Here is a 24,670-nt window from a genome sequence, read left to right as displayed (position 1 = left end):
CCCATTCAAATGAGATGATTTCTATGTAGAAAATCACAAGGAACCTACAAAAAGGTTTCCAGAACCTTGAGTTAAACAAGATTGCAAGAATACAAGGTCAACAGCCAAAAATCCATCTTTTTTTTTTTTTTTCTTTTTTTTGAGACAGAGTCTTGCTCTGTCACCCAGGCTGGAGTGCAGTGGTGTGATCTCGGCTCACTGCAACCTCCGCCTCCCAGGTTCAAGCAATACTCCTGCCTCAGCCTCCCAAGTAGCTGAGATTACAGGTGCCCCCCACCATGCCTGGCTAATTTTTTGTATTTTTAGTAGAAACAGGGTTTTACCATATTGGCCAGGCTGGTCTGGAACTCCTGACCTCAGGTGATCCACCCGTCTCGGCCTCCCAAAGTGCTGGGATTACAGGTGTGCGCCACCGCACCCTGCCAAAAATCCATCATATTTCTTTAGACTAGCAGTGAACAATTGGAAACTGAATCTAGAAAAACAATACCAGTAATAAAAGCTCCAAATTGGCCGGGTGCAGTGGCTCACACCTATAATCCCAGCACTTTGGGAGGCAGAAGGGGGTGGGTTACCTGAGGTCGAGTTCGATACCAGCCTGGTTAACATGGGGAAGCCCTGTTTCTACTAAAAATACAAAAATTAGCTGGGCATGGTGGTGGGCGCCTGTAGTCCCAGCTATTCAGGGACTACAGTGGGAGTCTGAGTCAGGAGAATCGCTTGAACCTGTGAAGTAGAGGTTGCAGTAAGCCTGAGATCTCGCCACTGCACTCCAGCCTGAGCGACAGAGCGGGACTCTGTCTCAAAAAAATAAAAAAGCTCCAAATTAAATACTTAGGTATAAATCTAATGAAATACACAATACATGTAGTATCTATATGCCAAAAACTGCTGATGAAAGAAATCAATGAAGACCTGAATAAGTGGAGAGATGTACTGCACTTATGGATATGAAGACTCAACAACATGTCAATTCTCCACAAGTTAATAAATGTATAAATTTACTTCAATTGAGGATTTTTTATTAGACAGACATGCTGATTCTAAAATTCAAATGGAGGCCAGGTATAGCGGCTTACGCCTGTAATCCCAGCACTTTGGGAGGCCAAAGCGGGAGGACTACTTGAGCCCAGGAGTTTGAGACTAGCCTGGGAAGCATGGCAAGACCTCATCTCTACAAATAATAAATTAGCCATGGGTGATGGTGCATGCCTGTGGTCTCACCTACTCGGGAGGCTGATGTGGGAAGATCACCTGAGCCCAGGAGGTTGAGGCTGCAGTGAGCCATGATCGTGCCACTGCACTTTAGCCTTGGCAACAGAGTGAGACCTCATCTCCAAAAATAATAATAATAATTTAAAAATTCAAATGGAAAGGTGAAGGAACTAGAGTAGCCCAGACAATTTTGCAGAAGAATAATGTGGAAGGAAGTACAACACCCAATTTTTCAGAATTGCTATGAAGCTGTACAGTTCTCAAGACTGTGATACCGATGAAGAGATAGACATGTAGGCCATTGAAACAGTATAGAGAATCCAGAGATAGACCCACACAAATATGTTCAATTGATTTTTGTCAAAAGTGCAAAGGTAATCAGTTCAGTGGTGGAGGAAGGATAGTTTTTTGTTGTTGTTTTGTTTTTTTTCTTTTTTTTTAAAGACGGAGTCTCGCTCTGTCATTCAGGCTGAAGTGCAGTGGTGGGATCTTGGCTCACTGCAACCTCGGCCTCCCGGGTTCAAGTGATTCTCCTGCCTCAACCTCCCGAGTAGCTGGGACTACAGGCACACGCTACCACACCCAGGTAATTTTTTGTATTTTTAGTAGAGATGGGGTTTCACCGTGTTAGTCAGGATGGTGTTGATCGCCTGACCTCATGAACCGCCTGCGTCAGCCTCCCAAAGTGCTGGGATTACAGGCATGAGCCACTGCACCCGCCCCAGGATAGTCTTTTTAATGCGTTGGGACGACCAGACATCCATGTGCAGGAAAGTGAACTTCAACCTAAACCTCACACCTTACCCCGAAACTAGAAAGGATCATAGATCTAAATGTAAAACCTGACACTGTAAAACTTCTAGAAGAAGACGTAAGAGGTCCGGGCACGGTGGCTCACGCCTGTAATCCCAGCACTCTGGGAGGTCAAGGCGGGTGGATCACCTGAGGTCAGGAGTTCGAGGCTAGCCTGGCCAACATAGTGAAACCCCGTCTCTACTAAAAATACAAAAATTAGCTGGGCGTGGTGGTGAATGCCTGTAGTCCCAGCTACTCAGGAGGCTAAGGCAGGAGAATCGCTTGAATCCAGGAAGCAGAGATTATAGCGAGCCGAGATCACACCACTGTACTCCAGCCTGGGCAACAGAGTGAGACTATGTCTCAAAAAAAAGAAAGAAAACATAAGAGAAAATCTTTGTGATCTTGGATGAAAGCTTTTAGCTATCAGCTGAGTATGGTGGCTCACGCCTGTAATCCTAGTACTTTGAGAGGCCGAGGTAGGAGGATCACTTGAGCCAAGGAAGTAGCGGCTGCAGTGAGCTATGACTATGCCACTGTACTCCAGCCTGGGCGACAGAGCAAGACGTTGCCTCTGCCAGGGGGAGAAAAAAACCTCTTAAATATAGCACCAAAATTCAATCCATAAAAGAAAATATTGATAAATTATACTTTATCAAAATTGAAAATTTTTGACCAGGTGCAGTGGCTCACGCCTGTAATCCCAGCACTTTGGGAGGCCAAGGCAGGTGGATCACTGGAGGTCAGAAGTTCAAGACCAACCTGACTAACATGGTGAAACTGCATCTACTAAATACAAAAAGTTAGCCAGGCATGGTGGTGCATGCCTGTAATCCCAGCTACTTGGGAGGCTGAGGCAGGAGAATCGCTTGAACCTGGGAGGCAGAGGTTGCAATGAGCCAATATTGCACCATTGCACTCTAGCCTGGGCAACAAGAACAAAACTCCATTTCAAAAAAAAAAAGGAAAAGTTTTGTTCTGAGAAAACTAGTTAAGAAAGTGAAAAGACCGGCAACAGACTGGGAGAAAATACAGGTATTTGGAAATCACATATCCAGCAAATTACTCATATTCAGAATATTTAAAGAATTTTTAAAACTCAGGCCCAGCACGGTGGCTCACGCCTGTAATCTCAGCACTTTGGGAGGCCTAGGCAGGTGGATTACTTGAGCCCAGGAGTTTGAGACCAGCCTAGGCAATGTGGCGAAACCCTGTTTCTACTAAAAATATTAAAAAATTAGCCGGGTGTAGCAGTGCACACCTGTAGTCCCAGCTACTCAGGTGGCTGAGGCATGAGAATCGCTTGAACCCAGGAGGTGGAGGTTGCCAGTGAGCCGAGATCCACGCTACTGCACTCCAGCCATGGGGGGCAGAGTGAGACCCTGACTCAAAATAAATAAATAAGCCGGGCACAGTGGCTCACGCCTGTAATCCCAGCACTTTGGGAGGCCGACGCGGGCAGATCACCTGAGGTCAGTAGTTCAAGACCAGCCTGACCAACATGGAGAAACCCCATCTCTACTGAAAAAACAAAATTAGTCAGGTGTGGTGGCGCATGCCTGTAATCCCAGCTACTCAGGAAGCTGAGGCAGAAGAATCGCTTGAACCCAGGAGGTGGATGTTGCGGTGAGCCGAGATCGCGCCATTGCACTCCAGCCTGAGCAACAAGAGTGAAACTCCGTCTCAAATAAATAAATAAATAAATAAATAAATAAAATTAAAACTCAACAGTAAGAAAACAACACAATACAAATGGGACAAAGACAAGATATGGGATGGCAAAAAAAATCACATGAAGACAAGCATGGCATGATTAGTCATTAGCACAATGAGATGCCACAGCATACCTATTAGAATGATTAAACTTTTAAAAACAAAACAAAAACTGAAAGTACAGGTGCTGGGAAAGACAGGAAGCAACTATAACTCTCACACATTGCTGTTTGGAAAACAAAGTGATAGCGCTACTCAAGGGAAAAAGTCTGGCAGTTTCTTACCAAGTTAAACATACATTTACCATATAACCCAGCATTTCTACTCCTGGGTCTTTACCCAGAAGAAAGATAAACTTATGTTAAAGAAAAACCTACATAGGAGTGCTGATAGTGGCGTTATTCATTGGCACATGGATCAGTGTCCTCCAGGAGCTAGATTAGGGCTGAGTCAGTAAGCTTCCTTGCAGATGGAGTCCCTGTCTGGATCTGCAAAGGCCACCTGCCCCAGCCCTAACCGTTTTATACTAATAGATTCATTTGAGCAAGGCTTAGAGCTCATCCACTGTCCCACACCGTGGGCTGAGGGACACCCGCTGTGAGCTGATTCAGCTCCCTCAGCACACTTTCCATGGCCAAAGATTGTCAGTTACACTAAGGGCAAACTAATCGTAAGGATTGGGGTGAGCACAGGTTTCTGCTAAATGATGCCTGGACCTTTGTACCAGAAAAAAAACAAGGCTATGAGCCTTGCTACTAGCTGGGTCTTCAGGAATTTTTAGCCAGTCTAGCAACATGACTCGTCATTATGCACAAATACTAATCGCAAAACTTAGTTTGAGGAAATAATGGTGATGTTCCTTTACAGATCATCTTTATCAACATTTCTATGAACAAAACTTTGGCTTGGTTTCTGTTTCAGATCACAAAAATGGACAGCACTTTATAATACCTCAAATGGCAGACAGGTAAGGTCATTGAAATACCAGTTAGTTTTGTCTATCACTAATATTTCCTTGGTTGTATTATGTTTAAGTACATTATAATTTGTGTTTAACAAAGCCCATACATTTTTCTCTTTTATGGCTATACCATTTGGAAATAAGACGGCTGTAAGTAAACCACTATATAAAACTTAAGTTTCAAAGAGCACAAGTAGCAATTTTACTAATAGGAAAATTGAAACCAGTGATATTGTCACTGTTTTAGCCAGTTGTGACAGTATTTTTTATTTATTTATTTACAGAATTCTTCTGTATTATAGGAGATTACATTGTCTATGACAGGGGTTGGCAAACTTTTCTTCTCAAGGGCCAAATAATAAATATTTTAGACTTTGTGGGTAATATGGCCCCTTTTGCAACAGCTTAACTCTACTGTTGTAGATGAAAGCATCTGTGGACACTCCATAAATGAATGGGTGTGTCTATTCCAGTGAAATTTTATTTCTGGAGACTGAAATTTGAATTTCAAATAGTTTTCACATTATGAAATATTGTTTTTTCTTTTTGCCCCCAAACATTTTAAAACGTAAAAACCATTCCTAGCTCAACTGAACAAAAAGAAGGCCATAATTTTGCTGACCCCTGGTGTATAAGAGCAGATGAGTTCATTGCTACAGTAATGAACCTTAAACCCTTGTTTTGCAAGTTACCTTTGCACAGAAACTGTCAAGAGTTTATGAAATGACTAACTGCTATTCCAGATATAATCTTGCCATCCCGATCTTTTACATCTTCCCTTTTTTTTTTTTTTTTTTTTGCTTTGGTAGACACAGGGTCTTGCTATGTTACCCAGGCTGGTTACAAACTCGAGGACTCAAGCAATCCACTTGCCCTGGCCTCCCTACGAGCAACTGCATCTGGCCTTGTATTTTCTTTTCTTTTCTTTTTTTTTTTTTTGAGACAGAGTCTTGCTCTGTCGCCTAGACTGGAGTACAATGGTGCAGTCTAGGCTTACTGCAACCTCCACCTCCCAGGTTCAAGCAATTTTCCTGTCTCCACCTTCCGAGTTGCTGGGACTATGGATGCGTGCCACCACACCCGGCTAATTTTTTGTATTTTTAGTAGAGATGGGGTTTCACCATGTTGGCCAGGCTGGTCTCAAACCCGTGACCTCGCCAGGTGCAGTGGCTCACACCTGTAATCCCAGCACTTTGAGAGGCCGAGGCAGGTGGATCACGAGGTCAGGAGTTCGAGACCAGCCTGGCCAAGATGGTGAAACGCTGTCTGTATTAAAAATACAAAAATTAGCCAGGCACAGTGGCGTGCGCCTGTAATCTCAGCTACTCTGGAGGCTGAGGCAGGAGAATTGCTTAAACCCTGGCGGCAGAGATTGCAGTGAGCTGAGATTGCACCACTGCACTCCAGCCTGGGTGACAGAGTGAGACTCCATCTCAAAAAAAACAAACAAACAACCCTGACCTTGTGGTCCTCCCACCTCGGCCTCCCAACGTCCTGGGATTATAGGCATGAGCCATCGAGCCCAGCATATTTTCTTATATCATGCTTTTTTTTTTAATACTTCAAAAATTGTGACTCCTCACATAAGGGCCTGGAAGGTAACCTGGCAATAGCTTTTGTCATTTAGTTGGTGGACGATTTTTTTTATCTCTTTAACACTTACATGATTGTGGTATTTCAGAAGGAGTTACTTTCACCAGATTGTTCTGTTTAGAGCTCCTCACTGACTCTATTCGGCTGTAGAATGCTTGGTTCTAACATGGTCCATGAACTGTAATTAATATTTTTATCTCTTGGGTGTCTTAAACTTTACAGAGTTCACAAATCTGGCTTTATTTATTTGCTTATTAGCTTTGTATGTTTTCTTAGCAGCCTGGATTTGTCTGAATTGGCAAAAGCTGCTAAGAAGAAACTTCAATCTGTGAGTATTTCTCTGTACTGGTTTTCTCTAGTATGAGAATCGGTGCACCCTGCTGATACCTACTCTCAATGCAGGTTACCTATTGCGTCTGATGATGTTATTTCATACTTTTATTTGTTAAACTAGAAGCAGACTATTGAGTATACAGCAGTGATGACCACAAGGACTATTAAGTTCAGTATATTCAGTTCATTGGTTCTGCTTCAGATAATCTCATTTTTCTCTGTCATGTAACAAGTGCAGATGGCACCTTTGGCATTAGGCAGTTGTTCTCCTCAGGAGAGTTCCCTAGTTCCTCTCAGTGTCATGAGTAAGTAGGGCACGCGTTCTTGGGATGACTTAGCCACGTAGGGTTCTAGAGCTGGTAAATGCTGATGCTGAAATGGTGGCGAGTCCCATAGATTCACTGGCTGCCATTTGGATCCAGCCATACTGTAACTCTCTTTCCCATCCCATGCCGTTCATCAGTGCTTTTTAAATTTCTGCTGTTAAAAGCTGGTGGTCTTGGCCCACGTGCGTGCTCAGAGTTTGCCGGCTGTGTACCACAACCTCCCTTTAGCCTGTGTCTTTCTTCCAGACTGCCCACCTCAGCCTTAGGAAAGTCCTAAGGGCCCAAGGCCTCAAGGCCCTGGGAAATCTACTTCTCTGGGATTGACTTCTCTTTGTCTAGTTCTCTCACATGAAGCCTCACCAGGGCACTTCTCTCCACTTTAACCACCAAAGTATACTCCTCAGCTGTTCCCATTGCTCTGGATCAGAACCAAGATTCTTAACTTCTTTTTGTAACCCGTAAGGGCATCATTCAACTCTCACCTTTCAGAGATTGCCCTGCTTCCCATCTGGTTCCGTGTGTGTGTGTGTGTGTGTGTGTCTGTGTGTGTGTGTCTGTGTGTCTTTAGATTAACACGCTCTGAGGCCATGAGCTGCACATTCAAGTCCTCTTCCAGGAATCCTCCTTTGCCTACAGTGTTTGCCTTTCCCAGCTTCCATTTCTCTGATCATTCAAGGACCTGAAATCTGACCAGTGTAGGTAGCAGCTTTCCCAAAGCCTGACTCTGACATTGCAGCTTTCCTAATTTATGACTTTCTCCTCATTTCCGTTTTCACAGAAGACCCTTTACTAAAACTTCATATAATAGTATTAAATATTACATTAAATGAATCTTTATCCTTACTAGTATTTAACTGTATTATGAAATAAATGTGTTTTATGCAATTTGTTTGGTGTCTCTGTGTTCTGTATCTACAGTTTTGTGTGTCTGTGTGTTTTATTGCCTTAAGGAAGTTGTAAACTAAGATGATCAAGATGATAAGTTTTAGAGTCAGATAGCACTAAATATTGTGTGATTTCCTTTTAACTACTCACAATCTGTAAGTAAATTTTATTATAAATAATTCAAACCTAGATAAAAACCCACATTTTCTTAGACTATCCTACATTTGCTTCACTGGAAGCTGCATGAAAGCTGAGATTATGCCTGTAATATCTCTAGCATGTGGCAGGCATGAAGTAAAGACCTGGAACAGAGTCTAGTACAGCTCTCAAGAGCTGCGGCTCTGGGTCAGACTGGTCAGTACATATCTCAGCCCTGCCAAGCTTCCTAGCCTCCCTGTGCCTTGGCATCCTCTCATAGAAAAGGGAGATAAGGATCCTGCAGGGGCTGCCAACCAGAACTGCTCAGAGTGGGCTGCCACCGTTACTTGTTGACCCTCACCCTGTGGTCTCCTTCTCACAGGTGACTATCTTATCAGCGCCAGGTCAGTGTTTATCCTCCAATATCTTCCTCCTGTCCTCCCTCTCTTCCTCCCTTCATCCTTTCTTTCCTTTCTTTTTTCCTTCTCCCTCCTGATGAAGAGCTGAGAGAAATATAACAAAGGCTAATGTATTCCTTGAATGAGTAAATGTTAGCATTTTCAAAAATGTAAACTTGGATCTCAGGTCTGTCACTTACTAGCTCTGTGACTTTAGGCAAGCTACTATCTTCTCTGCCTCAGTTTTCTTGTCTTAAAGATGGGACAATAGTAGTTCCTGTTTTCATAGAGGTGTTAAAAGTGAAATGTGATACTGTTAGCACAGTGCCTGGGATATAAGCCCTTAATTAGCATTGGCCATTGTAGTTGTTGCTAGTAATAATAACATTAGCTTGTAGTCCCATGGAGGAAGAAACTGGATATTTATGAAGCAAGGTCAAGCTCCCAATCGTTCATCATCTTGTCTAGCAACAGGCTCTCTGGGTTTGTTTTTAATTATAGTGCGACCACATTGGGGAAGATTTGGAAAATAGAGAAGGGGGACCATCATTGCTATACTCTTAATGGAGTCAGGCTCAATATTTTGGTACATTTCTTTCAGTTCTTATTTTATATGCATATCTTTTTTTAAAACTGGAACTTAATCATAATTATAGACGTTTATAACCTGCTTTTTTCACTCAATAATATATCGTATCCATTTTAACATGTTCCTATGAGGTCTCTGTAACCAGCACTTGTTTTTTCTTTTTTTTCGAGACAAGGTCTCACTCTGTCACCCAGGCTGGCGTGCAGTGATGCCATCATGGCTCATTGCAGCCTTGAACTCCCAGGCTCAAGTGAGTGATCTTCCTGCCTCTGCCTCCCAAAGTGTTGGGATTATAGGCATGAGCCACCACACCCAGCCTGTAGCCAGCATTTTAAATTGCTGCATTAAATCCCTTCTGGCCAGCTAGTGCCTCTTTTCTAGCCCCTCTTAAAGTGTGAGGTACTATGTGTGGATGTAAGGAACCCAATAGGGAATATAACAGATTCAGCATCTGTCCTCCCAAAGCAGATGTCAGACAGTTTAACAGTCACAACTACCACGTGTCAAGGTGTTTCATGAGGCAGAAAGAGCAGAGAGAGGCGGAGCCACCCCAGAAGGGGCTTAACCTCATCTGGGCCAGGAAGACCTCAATTATCCTCCATGTGCCCAGGGAGGCACTGCAGGCTGTGAGGTGGTTGTTGTGTGCTGAAGAGTCAGGCTGTGCTTTGGTAGGAAGCTTCCTTCTGGAGACTGAAGCAGTAGGACTGCTACTGAGAAAGAGAGCAAAGAAACTCAGCTGAGGTCTGGGTTACGTTTTTGTGCAAGGGCACATTTTATCCTCTCAAAACAGCATGGCTTTTGCTTTTCTTTTTTCTTTTTTGAGATAGGGTCTCACTCTGTCACCCAGCCTGGAGTGCAGTGGTGTGCTCTTGGCTCACTGCAGCCTTGATATCCTGGGCTGAAGTGATCCTCCTGCCTCAGCTTCCTGAGTAGTTGGCACTACAAGTGTGCACCACCACACCCAGCTAGTTTTTGTATTTTCTGTAGAGGCGGGGTTTCGCCATGTTGCCCAGGCTGGTCTCCAACTCCTGGGCTTAAGCAATCCACCTGCCTCAGTCTCCCAGAGTGCTGGGATTATAGGTGTGCACCACTGAGCCTGGCTGTTTTTGCAAGGGTATAGGATCCCTTAAACTTTGGGGAACTGATAAACGCTTTTAAGTGCAGAAAAGGAGGCTTACAGGATATCACAAGAAGAGTAGAGAACTGGAACCTACTTCTGAGATGATGCACTTTAGATGCCTCTTAGCTCCTTCATAGCAGCAGCTCTGTCTGTGTCATAAAGTAGTGAAATTGCTGTGGTTGGCAGACATTTCTAGAGGCCCTGTACGATTTTGAAAATGTTATGTCTGTTTAACAGTGGGTATGTACCAAGCACTGGCATTGGATAAGACGTAGGCAATAAAAGGGTGACTAAGTTGCAGTTCCCTCTCATCCTCCTGGTGTTAATCGTTGTCCCTTGTGTTCCTGATATTTTTTACTTTCAGCTAAGTAATCATTTGTTTGAAGAACTTGCCATGGATGTGTACGATGAAGTTGACAGGCGAGAGACGGATGCAGGTGACTTGACGTGGCTTTATCTAATAAGCTTCTGTTATCAGTGGGCAGTGAAAAGCTGCCAGGCTCAGTGTTTTACTAGTCCAATTTCTGCTGTCCTGATGGTGCGAGTGTCAACGTTTGCCTTTGCGTGTGTTGGCTTCAGAGTGTGTTTCCCCTCGTAGTGCGTGAGCTGTGCCTCCCAGGAGCAGTGGCACACAGGTGTGTGATGAGGTTTGTCTCTGGCTCTTTCCTCTGGCTAGTCTGGCTTGCCACGCAAAACCACAGCGCCCTGGTAACCGAGACAACGGTCGTCCCCTTTCTTCCGGTCAATCCTGAGTACTCATCAACACGAAACCAGGCAAGTGGCTCAGTTTGGAAAGGAATAGTAGTTGGGGAATGGCTGATGTCAGATGTTTCATTTTCCCAGGACAAGTATTCTAAATGTTTTGATTGATTAAAATTTAATATCCTTTACACATAGACACACAACCCCCAAATTGATAAGAAAAACAATAGACTATAAATAAATGACTGGGAAATAATATGAAACAATTCACAGAAGAAATATAAATGGCTTACAAATGTGAAGAAATGTTTAACCTTGTCGGTAATCTAAGAAAGCAACTTAAAAGCATTAGTGCAAGTTTTATCAGTCAAATTAATAAAATATATAATAAAGGATACTCCAAACTGGTAAGGATGTGGTAAGCTGAGCTTTCTCTTGCAACAGATAGAACTTTAAATTGCTATAGATGTTAGAAAAGCAATTTGTTTACCAGTTTCAGAAGCCTCAAAATTAAGTACATCCTTTTACATGGGAATTTCTCATTTGAGAATATGCTCTAATAAAATAAAAATTTATGCACGTGATTTTCGTCAAAGCACTGCTGTATATAATAGTGCGTTAAAAACAGCTAACACATCCATCAAGAGGAGAAATGTTGAATGAATTAGGAAGGTGTTTTAGTCTTTATAATTAGCAGCTATATATAAGGATAGGGTATATCGAGACTATGATTTTGTTTAACTTAAATTTTTTTTTTTTTTGAGACGGAGACTTGCTCTGTTGTCCAGGCTAGAGTGCAGTGGCGCCATCTCAGCTCACTGCAACCTCCACCTCCCGGACCCAAGCAATTATGCTGCCTCAGCCTCCCCGAGTAGCTAGGATTACAGGCACCCACCACCATGCCTGGCTAATTTTTGTACAAAGTCCTAACCTCAAGTGATCCTCCCGCCTCAGCCTCCCAAGGTTCTGGGATTACAGGCGTGAGCCACTGCACCCGGCCTTAACTTAAAATTTAAAAATTCCCCTCAAAATTAATTTATTATTACTGGGTCTACTTCCAAACTGAAGCATTAATAGAAGAAAAGCATTCAGTAGAACCATTTTATTTTTGCTTACCAAAATAGACCTGCATTGTGAGAACAATGCATATGTGAGAAATGCCATAACATTTATTATGAAATTCTCTTATATAAATGGTTTTAAACTGTTCATATGGAAAACAAGCATTGACTTGGTTTGATTATGGCTGGGATTAATTGTACTTTGATCATGCCAGAAGAAAGTATTTGCAGAAGTCTGTCAATAGTCTGACTAGTTTTATGTGACTATTTATGTATATATTTTTACACTGGGAAATATTTCCAATTATTTTCCCACCTTTAGGGCAGACAGAAGTTAGCTCGGTTCAACGCCCATGAGTTTGCCACACTGGTCATTGACATTCTCAGTGACGCCAAGAGGAGACAGCAGGGCAGTTCTCTCTCGGGTTCAAAAGGTAACTGCTCAAACCTCCAAACATTTGCATTTTTTGGCCCTCTAAATTTGACTCAAGTGTTAAAGTTATAAACCAATTAAAGCAGTCATCAACATGACGGTTTTATAGGTTTTTGGTTTTTTGTTTGTTTTTTTACTTTAAGTTCCGGGATACCTGTGCGGAATGTGCAGGCTTGTTACAAAGGTATACGTGTGCCATGGTGGTTTGCTGCACCTTTCGACCTGTCCTCTAGGTTCCCTACCCTCAGCCCCAACCCCTATAAGTTTTATTGGTACTATATTGTGATAAATAGTTTACCTGTCTGAGCCCTGGTGAATTAACAATATTTCAGAGTTATTAACTGCTACACATATTTATCTTATATATGATTTCTGTTTTGTTTTGGGACACTTACCTACCCTGTAAAATTGCATCCTGAAATTAACCCAAAACTCTGGCTTAGATCTTGTTAAAGGACATAAGAAAATAAACTTTTCTTGGCCGGGTGCAGTGGCTCACACCTGTAATCCCAGCACTTTGGGAGGCCGAGGCGGGTGGATCACCTGACATCAGGAGTTTGAGACCAGCCTTGCCAACATGGTGAAACCCCATCTCTACTAAAAATACAAAAATTAGCAGGGCATGGTGGCGGGCGCCTGTAATCCCAGCTACTCGGGAGGCTGAGGCAGGAGAATCACTTGAACCTGGGAGGCGGAGGTTGCAGTGAGCCAAGATTGCACCACTGCACTCCAGCTTGAGTGACAGAGCAAGACTCCGTCTCAAAAAAAAAAAAAAAGGAAAAGAAAAACTCTTCCTGATTGAAACTGCATAATATCTGCTGTTGCTTACCTACAAAACTGAGTTCAACATAATTAAAATTTGTTGCCATAAACTTTAAATGTCTTCAGTGAGAATTACTGTGATATACAATTATAAGGAGAGCTCTGAGCATCTGTTTCACAGGTGCCCTGTTGAGTCTAGTTCAGTAGCCCAGGTCCTGTCTGCATGCTTAGGAATGTCCTTCCTCTCTAGCCCTATTACTGTATGCATATTGGTTTTTTCTAATTATAGAAATTAGACGTTTTTCATTGTAAGTCATTTAAGCAAAAGAAATATGTACCATAAAAATTAAGTTTTCAGTCAGTATCACATTCCCCAAAGATAGTAATCATTAACTGACAACAACTCATTCATTCTTCTTGCCTGTTCGGGAATTTGATTTTATCTGTTCAACCAGGAATAAGGAAGTTCTGAAAAGGTTTATTAAATTTTGGTGAAGGCACAGTGACAAGAGTCTTTGGATACGTTTAAAGTCTTAAAATGGCCTGGGTGTGGTGCCTTACGCCTGTAATCCCAGCACTTTGGGAGGCTGAGGAGGGCAGATCATTTGAGGTCAGGAGTTCGAGATCAGCCTGGCCAACATGGTGAAACCCATCTCTACTAAAAATACAAAAAAATTAGCTGAGTGTGGTGGCACACGCCTATAATCCCAGCTACTCAGGAGGCTGAGGCAGGAGAATTGTGTGAACCTGGGAGACACAGGTTGCAGTGAGCCGAGATCACACCACTGCAGTCTAACCTGAGCAACAGAGTGAGACTCTGTCTCAAAAAAAAAAAAAAAAAAAATTGGGGGCCAGGCACAGTGGCTCACACTTGTAATCCCAGCACTTTGGGAGGCTGAGGTGGTGTAATCCCAGCACTTTGGGAGGCTGAGGTGGGCAGATCACGAGGTCAGGAGACTGAGACCATCCTGGCTAACATGGTGAAACCAAGTCTCTACTAAAACTACAAAAAATTAGCCAGGCATGGTGGTGGGCACCTATAGTCCCAGCTACTCAGGAGGCTGAGGCAGGAGAATGGCGTGAACCTGGGAGGCAGAGCTTGCAGTGAGCCGAGATTGCGCCACTGCACTCCAGCCTGAGTGACAGAGCAATAATCTGTCTCCAAAAAAAAAAAAAATTGTTTTAACTTAAAAAACAAAATCTTAAAAAATACCTGCTCTTTGATTTGATAATTCCATTCTTAGGTGTTAACTGAAGGGAAATCATCAGAGATGTTATATGTATGTTACGTAGAACAACACAAACATTAGAAGCAACTAAGTAATAAAGAGGAACAGTTAGTCACATTTTAAAATAGTACATACTGCACTTTGGGAGACCAAGGCAGGCGGATCATGAGTTCAGGAGATCGAGACTATCCTGGCTAACACGGTGAAACCCTGTCTCTACTAAAAATACAAAAAATTAGGCAGGCATGGTGGCGGATGCCTGTGGTCCCTGCTACTCGGGAGGCTGAGGCAGGAGAATGGTGTGAACCCGGGAGGTGGAGCTTGCAGTGAGCCAAGATCATGCCACTGCACTCTAGCCTGGGCAACAGAGCAAGACTCCATCTCAAAAAAAAAAAAAAAAAAAGTACATACTTATCTTTTTTTAAAAGAATATGTAATTGTCTTAGTCCCTTTTGTGTAGCTATAAAAGAATACCTGAGACTGGGTAGTTTGTAAAGAAAAAGGGTTTATTTGGCTAATGATTCTGCTAACTGGAGGATTGGGCATCTGGTGAGAGCCTCAGCCTGCCTCCACCCATGGAAGGTGAAGGGGTGCTGCATGTGCAGAGATCACACGGTGAGAGAGGAAGCAAGAGAGTGAGGAGGGAGGTGCCAGGCTCTTTTCAATAACCAGGTCCTAGCAGGAACTAACAGAGCAAGAACTCACTACAAAGGGAGGGCATTAATCTGTTCATGAAGGATCCACCCCCATGACCCAAACACCTCCCTTTAGTCCTCCCCTCCAACATTGAGGATCACATTTCAACATGAGATTTGGAGGGAAGAAACATTTATACTATAGTAGTAATTATATGAGATAAAGTAATAAAGTTTGATTTTTTTTTTTTTTTTTTTTGAGACAAGAGTCTCATTCTGTTGCCCAGGCTGGAGTACAGTGGCGCAATCTTGGCTCACTGCAACCTCTGCCACCCAGGATCAAGTGATTCTTGTGCCTCAGTCTCCTGAGTAGCTGGGATTACAGGTGTGCACCACCACACCCAGCTAATTTTTGTATTTTTCAGTAAAGACGGAGTTTCTCCATGTTGGCCAGGCTATTCTCGAATTCCCGGCCTTAAGCGATCTGCCCACCTCAGCCTCCCAAAGTGCTGGGATTACAGGCATAAGCCACCATACCTGGCCAAATAATAAAGTTTTTAAAAGGTTTTGTATAACCCCAGTTTTGTAAGGAAAACATATTTGTGTAAATATATGTGTACAAGTGAGTATACCACATGTAAATATAAATACACAGTTGATCCTCATGTGCACATCCCGTATTTACAAATTCATCTACTTGCTAAAATTTGTGACCTCAAAATTTATACAGCATTTTCAAGGTCATTCTAAGAAATGTACAGAGCAGAGAAAAAAATTGAGTCACCAAAAGCACATGTTTCCAGCTGAGATTGAACAGGGAGGAGACTCCTTGACTTCTTGTTTCTGCATTCATGCTATAAACAAGTGTCCGTGGTCTATTTAGTGCCATGTTAGTCATATTTGTGTGCTTTTCATTGGTCATTTCACTGTTTTAAAATGGCCCCCTCCCGCCCAGGATCAATTGAGTGCCCAGGAGGTTGAGGCTGCAGTGAGCCATGATCACGTCTGCACCCTAGCATGGGTGACCGTATCTCAAAAGTGTCTCCTTGGCCAGACATGGTGGCTCACGCCTGTAACCCTAGCACTTTGGGAGGCTGAGGTGGGCCGATCATGAGGTCAGGAGTTCGAGACCAGCCTGACCAACATGGTGAAACTCTGTCTCTAATAAAAATACAAGAAAAATTAGCCAGGCATGGTGACGCGTGCCTGTAATCCCAGTTACTCAGGAGGCTGAGGCAGGAGAATCACTTGAACCCAGGAGGCGGAGGTTGCAGTGAGCTGAGATCGCACCACTGTACTCCAGCCTGGATGACAGAGTAAGACTCCATCTCCAAAAAAAAAAAAAAAAGTGCACGCCTGAACAACATAGCAAGGCCCCATCTTTACCAAAAAATTTAAAAATTATCTAGGTGTGTTGGCATGTGTCTGTAGTCCTACATACTCTGGAGGCTGAGGCAGGAGGATCACTTGAGCCCAAGAGTTAGAAGCTATAGTGAGCTATGATTATGCCAGTGCACTCCAGCCTGGGTGACATAGTGAGACCCTGTCTCAATAAAAATAAGAAAAAAAGTGGCCCCCAAGCATAGTCCTGAAGTGCTGTCTAGTGTTTCTAAGTGCAAGAAGGCTGTGATGTGCCCTACGGAGAAATGTGTGTTAAATAAGCGTCATTCAGGCATGATTTATAGTGCCGTTGGCCATGAGTTCAATGTTAATGAATCAATACTATGTATTAAATAAGGTATCTTTAAACAGAAACACACATAGAACAAGGTTATATATTGATTGGTTGATAACCCCAGAAGCACTGATCTAATATTGGCCAATTCACAGCAACTTTTTAGAACATAACTACCAAGAGGCTGGGTTCGGTGGCTCACGCCTGTAATCCCAGCACTTTGGGAGGCTGAGGCAGGCAGATCACGAGGTCAGGAGATCGAGACCTTCCTGGCTAACACGGTGAAACCCCGTCTCTACTAAAAAAATACAAAAAAATTAGCTGGGTGTGGTGGCGGGTGCTTGTAGTCCCAGCTGCTCAGGAGGCTGAGACAGGAGAATGGCGTGAACCCGGGAGGCGGAGTTTGCAGTGAGCCGAGATCGCACCACTGCACTCCAGCCTGGGCAACAGAGTGAGACTCTGTCTCAAAAAAAAGAAAAGAACATAACTACCAAGCATAACAAGAATTGACTGTGTGTGGCTATAAGTGCTCAGAAAAAAACCTAGAAAGAAATAGATCAACAAATAACAATGGCTATAAGTGATTACTTTATCTTACGTGTTCATTAGTTTCTAAATTGAATATATTGACTATTCTGTAATTATATTTGTGTGTTTTAAAATATTTAAACAGTTAAAATAGGACCTATCCTTTTATTTATTATTATTATTGTTATTATTTATTTATTTATTTTTATTTTTATTTTTTGGAGACATAGTCTCGCTGTCATCCATGTTGGAGTGCAGTGGTGCAGTCTCGGCTCACTGCAACCTCCACCTTCTAGGTTCAAGCGATTCTCCTGCCTCAGCCTCCCAAGTAGCTGGGATTACAGATGTGCACCACCACGCCCAGCTAATTTTTGTATTTTTAGTAGGGATGGGGTTTTGCCATGTTGGCCAGGCTGGTCTCAAACTCGTGACTTCAAGTGATCCATCTGCCTCAGCCTCCCAAAGTGCTGGGATTACAGATGTGAGCCCCTGCGCCCAGCTAGGACCTAGTCCTTTTAAATAATCACAGTTCATCACTCAGATATCATCTATCCATTGTTTCCTCAACATCTCTGGGAAATAATATTAGAAGTCAGAGTTTGAGTTGCCTGAAAGAAATCAGAGAGACTTGGTTAGTTTGTGAAATCTTTTGTTCAAAGTGTATTAGATCCTGTAGAATAATCCCTGTTCCCTATGGAATAGACACTCCCTGTAACATGCACATGTGTATTTGTTTGATTCATTCTCCTCTATCTCTTTCTCTCACTGAGATGCAGGTAATTGACTAAATGCCAATGTTTCTATTCTTTTTTTTCTTTTTTTTTTTTGAGACGGAGTCTCACTCTGTTGCCCAGGCTGGAGTGCAGTGGCGTGATCTTGGCTTACTGCAAGCGGGTTCATGCCATTCTCCTGCCTCAGCCTCCCAAGTAGCTGGGACTATAGGTGCCTGCCACCACACCCAGCTAATTTTTTGTATTTTTAGTAGAGACAGGGTTTCACTGTGTTAACCAGGATGGTTTCGATCTCCTGACCTCGTGATCCGCCCGCCTCAGCCTCCCAAAGTGCTGGGATTACAGGCGTGAGCCACCGCGCCTGACCCAAAGTTTCTATTCTTTGAGTGCCTAGGTTCTGGCCCCAGTTTAACAATTTGCTTTCTGTTTTGATTGACATTACCTTGTAAATATGTTATAGGTATTCATAGAATTACAGTTTATCTTCCATTACCTACAGCCTTATCTTCATGACCTGGAGCTAGGCTCTATCTCTAGAAACTTGGGAACCTGCCTTCTTTATCTGAGCAGTTCCTTCCTAAGCCATCTGTTTAATTTGCCCATATTTGGCAGGTAGATGAGAAGAATGCTGGAGTCTTTTATGTAGCTGTCCACCTGGTTGAAAACTTTTTCTGTTATCTCTATATTGGTGTGAATATAACATTGCCATTTCTGTCATTTTCTTTCAGTCCTTGTTCATTTTGTTTTTGTCTTTGTTTTTGCTCTTAGAGACAGGGCCTCACTCTGATGCCCAGGCTGGAGTACAGTGGTGTAGTCGTGGTTTACTGCAGCCTCAATCTCCTGGGCTCAAGCAATCCTCCTGTCTTAGCCTCCTGAGTAGCTAGTAGCTGGGACTACAGGCATGTGACACCAGGCCTGGATAATTTTTAAATTATTTTGTAGGGATAGAGTCTCATTATGTTGCCTAGGTAGGTCTCAAACTCCTGGCCTCAAGCAGTTCTCCTCCTTGGCCTCCTAGAATGCTGGGATAACAGGCAAGAGCACAGCATTCAGCCCTTTAAGTCCTTTAAATGGCTAAACCAAAAAATCCTCTCCGTAGTTTTTTGGAAGAAAAGCAATGTTTTAAGCCTGATGTAAAGTTGTTTGCTTTTATTGATAGAAAATGTGGAGCTCATACTGAAAACAATCAATAACCAGCACAGCGTTGAGAGTCAAGACAACGATCAGCCCGACTATGACAGCGTGGCATCAGACGAAGACACAGATTTGGAAACCACTGCAAACAAAGCAAACCGGCAGAAGGTGAGAGGCCGTGCGTCCCATGGAAGGGCAAGCACGCATCAGCTGAGGGCTAGCCCTGCCAAAGCTGCTGTGCAGTGAGGTTGGGTTTGTTACTAGCTCAGGCCAAGCAAAGGTGAAACAAGGTTAAATGGTTTTAAAATAGGGATCCTTGTCCCTGCATCACAGCCTTGCTGCAGTTGAGACTTTATAAAACTTGTGAGGAGTGATTGGTGTGTTTTATTCATTCAACAAGTGTTTACTGAGTGACTTCTCTGGATATTACTCTCCTGAATGAAGCCTCGTTCCTTTCCTGTGAGGCTCTCATTGCCTAGGAGAGAGAGAACTGCAGGAGAAGGCACAAAGTGATGTGTGTCATACGAAGCACACACAGGCTGAGGGAGTGAGCAGAGAGAGAACCTATGGCTGGGAGCATCAGGTGGGGCTGTGTCATAGGACAGCTCTTAAGATGCACCTCAAGGGACGCTTGGGATTGGGCATGTGGAGGAGTCAGAAAGAAGGTGAAACCAGGGCATCTAAGGGGAAGCTGGTCATGCATAGGGACAGCCTAAAATGGATGGGACTCGAAGCTGCAGCAGGAGGGGTATGACGCCCGACGGAAGAGAGTGGGCCTCACAGGCAGTGCAGAGCCCAGGATGCCATGTCTGGGGAGGACTCTTCTGGTGGGTTAGAGAATGGAGGGAGAGGTCCATACTGGAGCTGATGCAGGCCACCCCAGGACCCATGCTAGGATGGTGCGGGTGGGAGAGACCTTGGCACCAGAGTGTGAGCTGGGGGAGAGGGCGGCAGGACCCCAGGCTGTGCACCCTCTGCTGACCCCCAGGACACACCCACAGAGGGGCTTGGCAGTCATTTGAGAATGGATGAATAGGAAGGTAGAATAGAAAAGTCTTGGCAATAAGTCGGAAGGTTGAAGTGGGGAGATAGACTTATAGAAGATGTGTTTGGAGTTCTTCAGCCCACATGATTGTGAGAAAGATGGCACCATTAGCAGATGCAGGGGACACCCCTGTGCAGACTTCCCGGAAGCCACCTGGTTCACTCAGTGAGAGCTGAGGTCATTCCAAGACCCTCTGTGACCAGGCCCTCTGTCAACTGCTTGGCCTCCTGCCCAATCCATCCCACACACCTGCTCCCTCTAGCTGAGCTCCACTGCAGGCTGGAATGTTCTTCCTCCAGATTCATGTGACTCATCCCCTCACCTCCTGGGGCTCTGCTCACCTCTCACCCACTCACAGGCTTACCCCAGCTCCCCGCTTAACATGCAGTCCCCTACCCTGCTCTGTCTTATCTTTTCCTACAGCACTCATCACCCTCAATCATGCAATATATATACTCTCTCATGCTGTTGGAATATAAATACCATGGAAGCAGGAATCTTTGTCTCTTTTCTAATATATCCCAAGCACCTAGAACACTGCCTAATGTTCAATGAAAATGTTGGAATGAATGAATTAATGAAAGAATGAATAAAAACAAAACGAGTGAACGAGAGAAAGGCTTACAAGACAGGACAGACCTCCTTAGACAGTCATTGTCAGCATAGATGTGTAGCCTCACTGCCTGTTCTATTAGAAAATACTGACTTTCAAATTTTTTAAATAGGATAGTGACCCTACTTTTATGTTTTAGTTTTGCATTACTCTCAGAGGCCTTGATTTGGTTTGACTAACTTTGCAATTCAGCTGGCTTGGTCAGAATTTGAAATTCTTGAGCTGTTAGTCTTTAATGTTCTCATCATCTCAGATTGTGAACGTTTTCCCAATTTATTTTTAGAGCCTAGATTCAGATTTATCAGATGGACCAGTCACTGTACAGGAATTTATGGAGGTCAAAAACGCTCTAGTGGCTTCTGAGGCCAAGATACAGCAGCTAATGAAGGTGAATAACAACTTGAGTGACGAGCTGAGAATTATGCAGAAAAAGGTAACATGTTAATAAATGCCAGGGTGGTTGACGCTGTAATCCCATAGTACAAGGAAGAATCTCAGGCACTGTGATATGGTCTGAGGAAAGAAAAACAGTTATTGTAACAGCCTTAGAAATCTTTGGGCCAAGTTGTCTTTTTGAAGCAGGATGTATTTGGATATTTAAAATGAAATATATCCAGAGTAAGTTCCCCAGGTAGGAGAAACCTAACATCCTATTTAAGCATTTGTGCCCATTAGAATAACCCTTGCACTGTTCTGTGCTTCCTGGAAACCTGGATGGGGCTCCATGGATGTGATTCTTCCCATTGCTAGGGAAGGATGATCACACCATGGAGACAGAGCCAATGAGAGCCCTGGGCAGGGGCATGTTTGTCAGCATTCAAACCCTGCTCCCACCCTGGCAGCCCTATCCCACATCCCCACCTTATTGCTCACCAGTTTTTACTACTAACTTGTATTATCCCCAGAGCCTTCAGGAGGGCCTGCCAGAGTAGGTTCTCAAAAAATAAGAAAAAACATTTCATTTGTACTAGGAAGAGCTGCACACTGGTAAAAAAAAAACAATCTCATTTGCTCAGCATTTTCTCATTCATTACCTTTTGAGAGAATCAGAACCATGTGAATATATTAATCCCTAAAAGGAGTGTGGTTGATGGTAGCAAGGAATACCCTAGTAGGAGGGGGATTGTGTATGCAACTCTTTATGAGAAGGCTAAGTAAGGGAATTCGAAAAATTCCAAATTTTGCCCATGACTTTGTGGGTATCACTCATCATTCAGCTCTAAAATGAGATTTGGACACTTTACTTAACCAGAAACAAAATGAAATATATAATCTATGTCTTTAGGCTGTCATTTGAGAAGTAAGGTTTTCAAATCATTTTCAAGACCTGAGGACGTGGTACACTCCATGTGTGCCTGGACTCTTTTCAGTGCTGCTTCCTAAAGGAAGGTGGAAGAACTAAAAAGGGGCCCATGCCCCTCTATTTACTAGGGAAGGAAATTGCTGTGCACTTTTGCCTGGAGTTTGGTCTAGGATTCTTTTTATGTTGAGTTCTAGAGCATTTTTGAGACTTTTTGAAATAAATGGCTCTAATGCCTATAGTAGCAGGGAATGAAGAATGCTCAAGATCAGCTAGCCTTAAACGAACAGACACTTGTTCTGTGTCTCCCAGCCCTGTCTAGGGCTGCTGTGCAGCTGTAAACGAGACAGACCGAGAGCCCCTTTGTCATAACATACAGGACCTGTATTTTCTCTGCCTTCTTTGGAATATATTTTATTTAGTGGATTATAGTTTGTTCCATTAATTGGACTAATAATTTTGACCAGGTGACTATTTCTGAAACATGCTGATTTTGCCACTGTAAATCAATCTGCTGCACATCACCTTTTAAAATCTAACAATGCTTCTTTTAGTATTTTTGGAAATCACCAGAGAGAGCCTCATTATCTCTGAAAGCAAATGTCTTGAGCTTCTTTGAGAAATGCAAAGTGAAATTATTTGCTTTTGCATATTGATTATCTCATCAATTCTTAGAAGTGCTTTTGATTTCTGAAACTATTGAATTGTCTATAACTTTTTATTTTCCCTTATACTCCTTCCAAATAAAAAAGTGTAGCCTGGTTCTTATTAAGATAAACATCATTAAAATTTATGTGAAGACATCTCTCTAAATACAGAGTACTAACATTTTTAAAAATTGAAACCAAGAACTTGTGCTCATGAGAACACATTCAGACAAAATCCAGGCATGAAAAGTGTTAGGATAAAGTTTCAGATTTTAAGGCCTTAACTAAATAACTGCCACAGAGGCTTTTTATACAAACACGTGATCACATGCACCAGTGCCCCATTGAGGGACATGTGTCAGTTACACGCCTCAGTCCTTGAACCTTGACCATTTCACTCTAGGCCCTGGGTTCTCTAATGAATAGTTTCAACAGGCACTTCATGCCTGTCTGTATCCTGGAATGTAGAAATGTTCAGGGCTGCTTTGTCACTTTGCAGCTGTTCTTTCCCTGGAAAGGGAATTGCAGATATGAGCTATACCCTGCCAGCCTTTGTGATATAAAAGCAATCTATCATTCTGTAATGGCTTGCTCTTCAAGGAAACAGAATGAGTGGTCTTTCTGTGGAAGAGGCAGTAAGTCACACTTTCACAGCAGTTTGGCATGATTAATATAAAGTATATAGAATTTGTTTATTTAGCAAAGATGTATTGATTTTATTTCAAAGTTAGGTAAAGTTTTTAATATACATAAAGTTGACAAAGTAGCATGATTTGTATCTGATCTTTCACGTTTAACAGTTGCTTGGAAAAGATGCTAATTAATGAAGAGGAGCAACTACTATTGGTGTATTTTTCACAGATTGGTGCTTTCTAAATAAAAATTGAAAGTAACTCCTAACATTGAATGGGTTTGCTACTGAAAAAGTAATGATCTTCCGGTGCAAACAGTTGCTTGTGGACTTAAACCTTGGCACTGGTGGGGAATTTGGTCAGATTTTACAATCTCTGTCAAAGAGTAGACAGCTGAACTCACACCACACCCAGCTTATAAAATGTCCATGGAAGATGAAGGCGCACCAGAAGGGAAGGACCCTGCGCAGAATGGACGTGGTGAATGGTGTTTAAAATGCCAGATGCCAAAGAGTAACACGATTCCCTGCTGACCCCTTAACTCTAATCCATCCAGCACCATGGAGCAGCCTGCATGTGAGGAATGGAAGGAGCATTCAGGGCCTCCAAGTGACAGTCTCTAAAATGGGGTGGTGCCGGGCAGATTAGCATGTTCAAAGCTGACACCACTGAGGTCGTGTTTTTTGGGTGACAAAGCCAAAGGAGAGAAAGGCCAAATATTCCAGCCCTGGCCGAAAGATGATCACTCACCTGACGGAAGCAAGCGTGCTGCGTGGAGCATCCATGCGAAGATGTCAATTCCATAGATAATAGGTTTCCAGTTTTCTTCGTGATATGTTAATATAGCAAACTTACCATGATCCGGTTTTCTCTTTTTTTCTTTCTTTTTTTTTTTTTTTTTTTTACAAAGTGCTGAATTGTTTGGAATATCAAGAGTATTATGTAATAAAAACTTGTTGATCATAATTTTTCTTGTTGGCTTTTTGGAAAGCAATAGGCGATCTGATTTTTCATGAGCTGAACTTCTGTCTTTCTTGCTTTGCAAAGCAACCCTAGTCATCTTTGTGCTGCTTCCATGGTGTCTGCTGTCATTTTTGGCCTTTGCAAATTGCTCAGGGCTCATTTGAAAAGCAAGTTACCTAAATGATGTTTTAATGATCTCGAACTCTTGCTTGAAACAGCCTTAGAATAATCCAGTGTACAGCTTGCCTGCAAACATTTCCCAGCCCCACCATGACAAATTTTTAAGTGGTTAGACATTTTGTTTTGAGGAAGTCCAAACCACAACTTTTCCGCATTCAGAAATGAAGCTATTTAATTTGCTTACGTGATGAAGGGAGTTGATTGTGTTTCACCCAATCCAGAAGAAAGGGTCCTTGTTTGTATTGGCTTTTTATTTTCAGCCCGGCTAGCTGTTACTGTCCTTATTGTTTAAAGCTGGTAGTTGTATTCATTTACTTGGTGTTTGCTTTTTCTG

The 24,670-nt window shown here is 42.9% G+C and overlaps 1 protein-coding gene across 25 annotated transcripts in view; it reads left to right on the top strand.

Annotated features, from left to right (window-relative positions):
- Positions 1 to 24,670, top strand: part of GIT2 (GIT ArfGAP 2) — a 66,735-nt gene that overhangs the window by 24,327 nt on the left and 17,738 nt on the right. For 3 of the 25 annotated variants that reach the window (XM_024256573.3, XM_063711898.1, XM_024256577.3), the window contains exons 8-14: positions 4,645 to 4,690; positions 6,554 to 6,605; positions 10,431 to 10,503; positions 10,743 to 10,840; positions 12,152 to 12,263; positions 18,982 to 19,124; positions 20,898 to 21,047. In XM_024256573.3, the coding sequence (XP_024112341.1) occupies positions 4,645 to 4,690; positions 6,554 to 6,605; positions 10,431 to 10,503; positions 10,743 to 10,840; positions 12,152 to 12,263; positions 18,982 to 19,124; positions 20,898 to 21,047 (674 nt within the window). Of the gene's footprint in view, positions 1 to 4,590; positions 4,691 to 6,553; positions 6,606 to 10,430; positions 10,504 to 10,742; positions 10,841 to 12,151; positions 12,264 to 18,981; positions 19,125 to 20,897; positions 21,048 to 23,361; positions 24,160 to 24,670 lie in introns of those variants that run through there. The other 22 variants (XM_024256570.3, XM_024256582.3, XM_024256575.3 and 19 more) reach the window with 11 other exon arrangements.

The sequence above is a fragment of the Pongo abelii genome, chromosome 10, assembly GCF_028885655.2.
Source record: "Pongo abelii isolate AG06213 chromosome 10, NHGRI_mPonAbe1-v2.0_pri, whole genome shotgun sequence".
NCBI lineage: Eukaryota > Metazoa > Chordata > Mammalia > Primates > Hominidae > Pongo > Pongo abelii.
The sequence above is the reverse complement of the archived record's forward strand: the minus strand, read 5'-3'. Positions and strand labels throughout refer to the sequence as shown.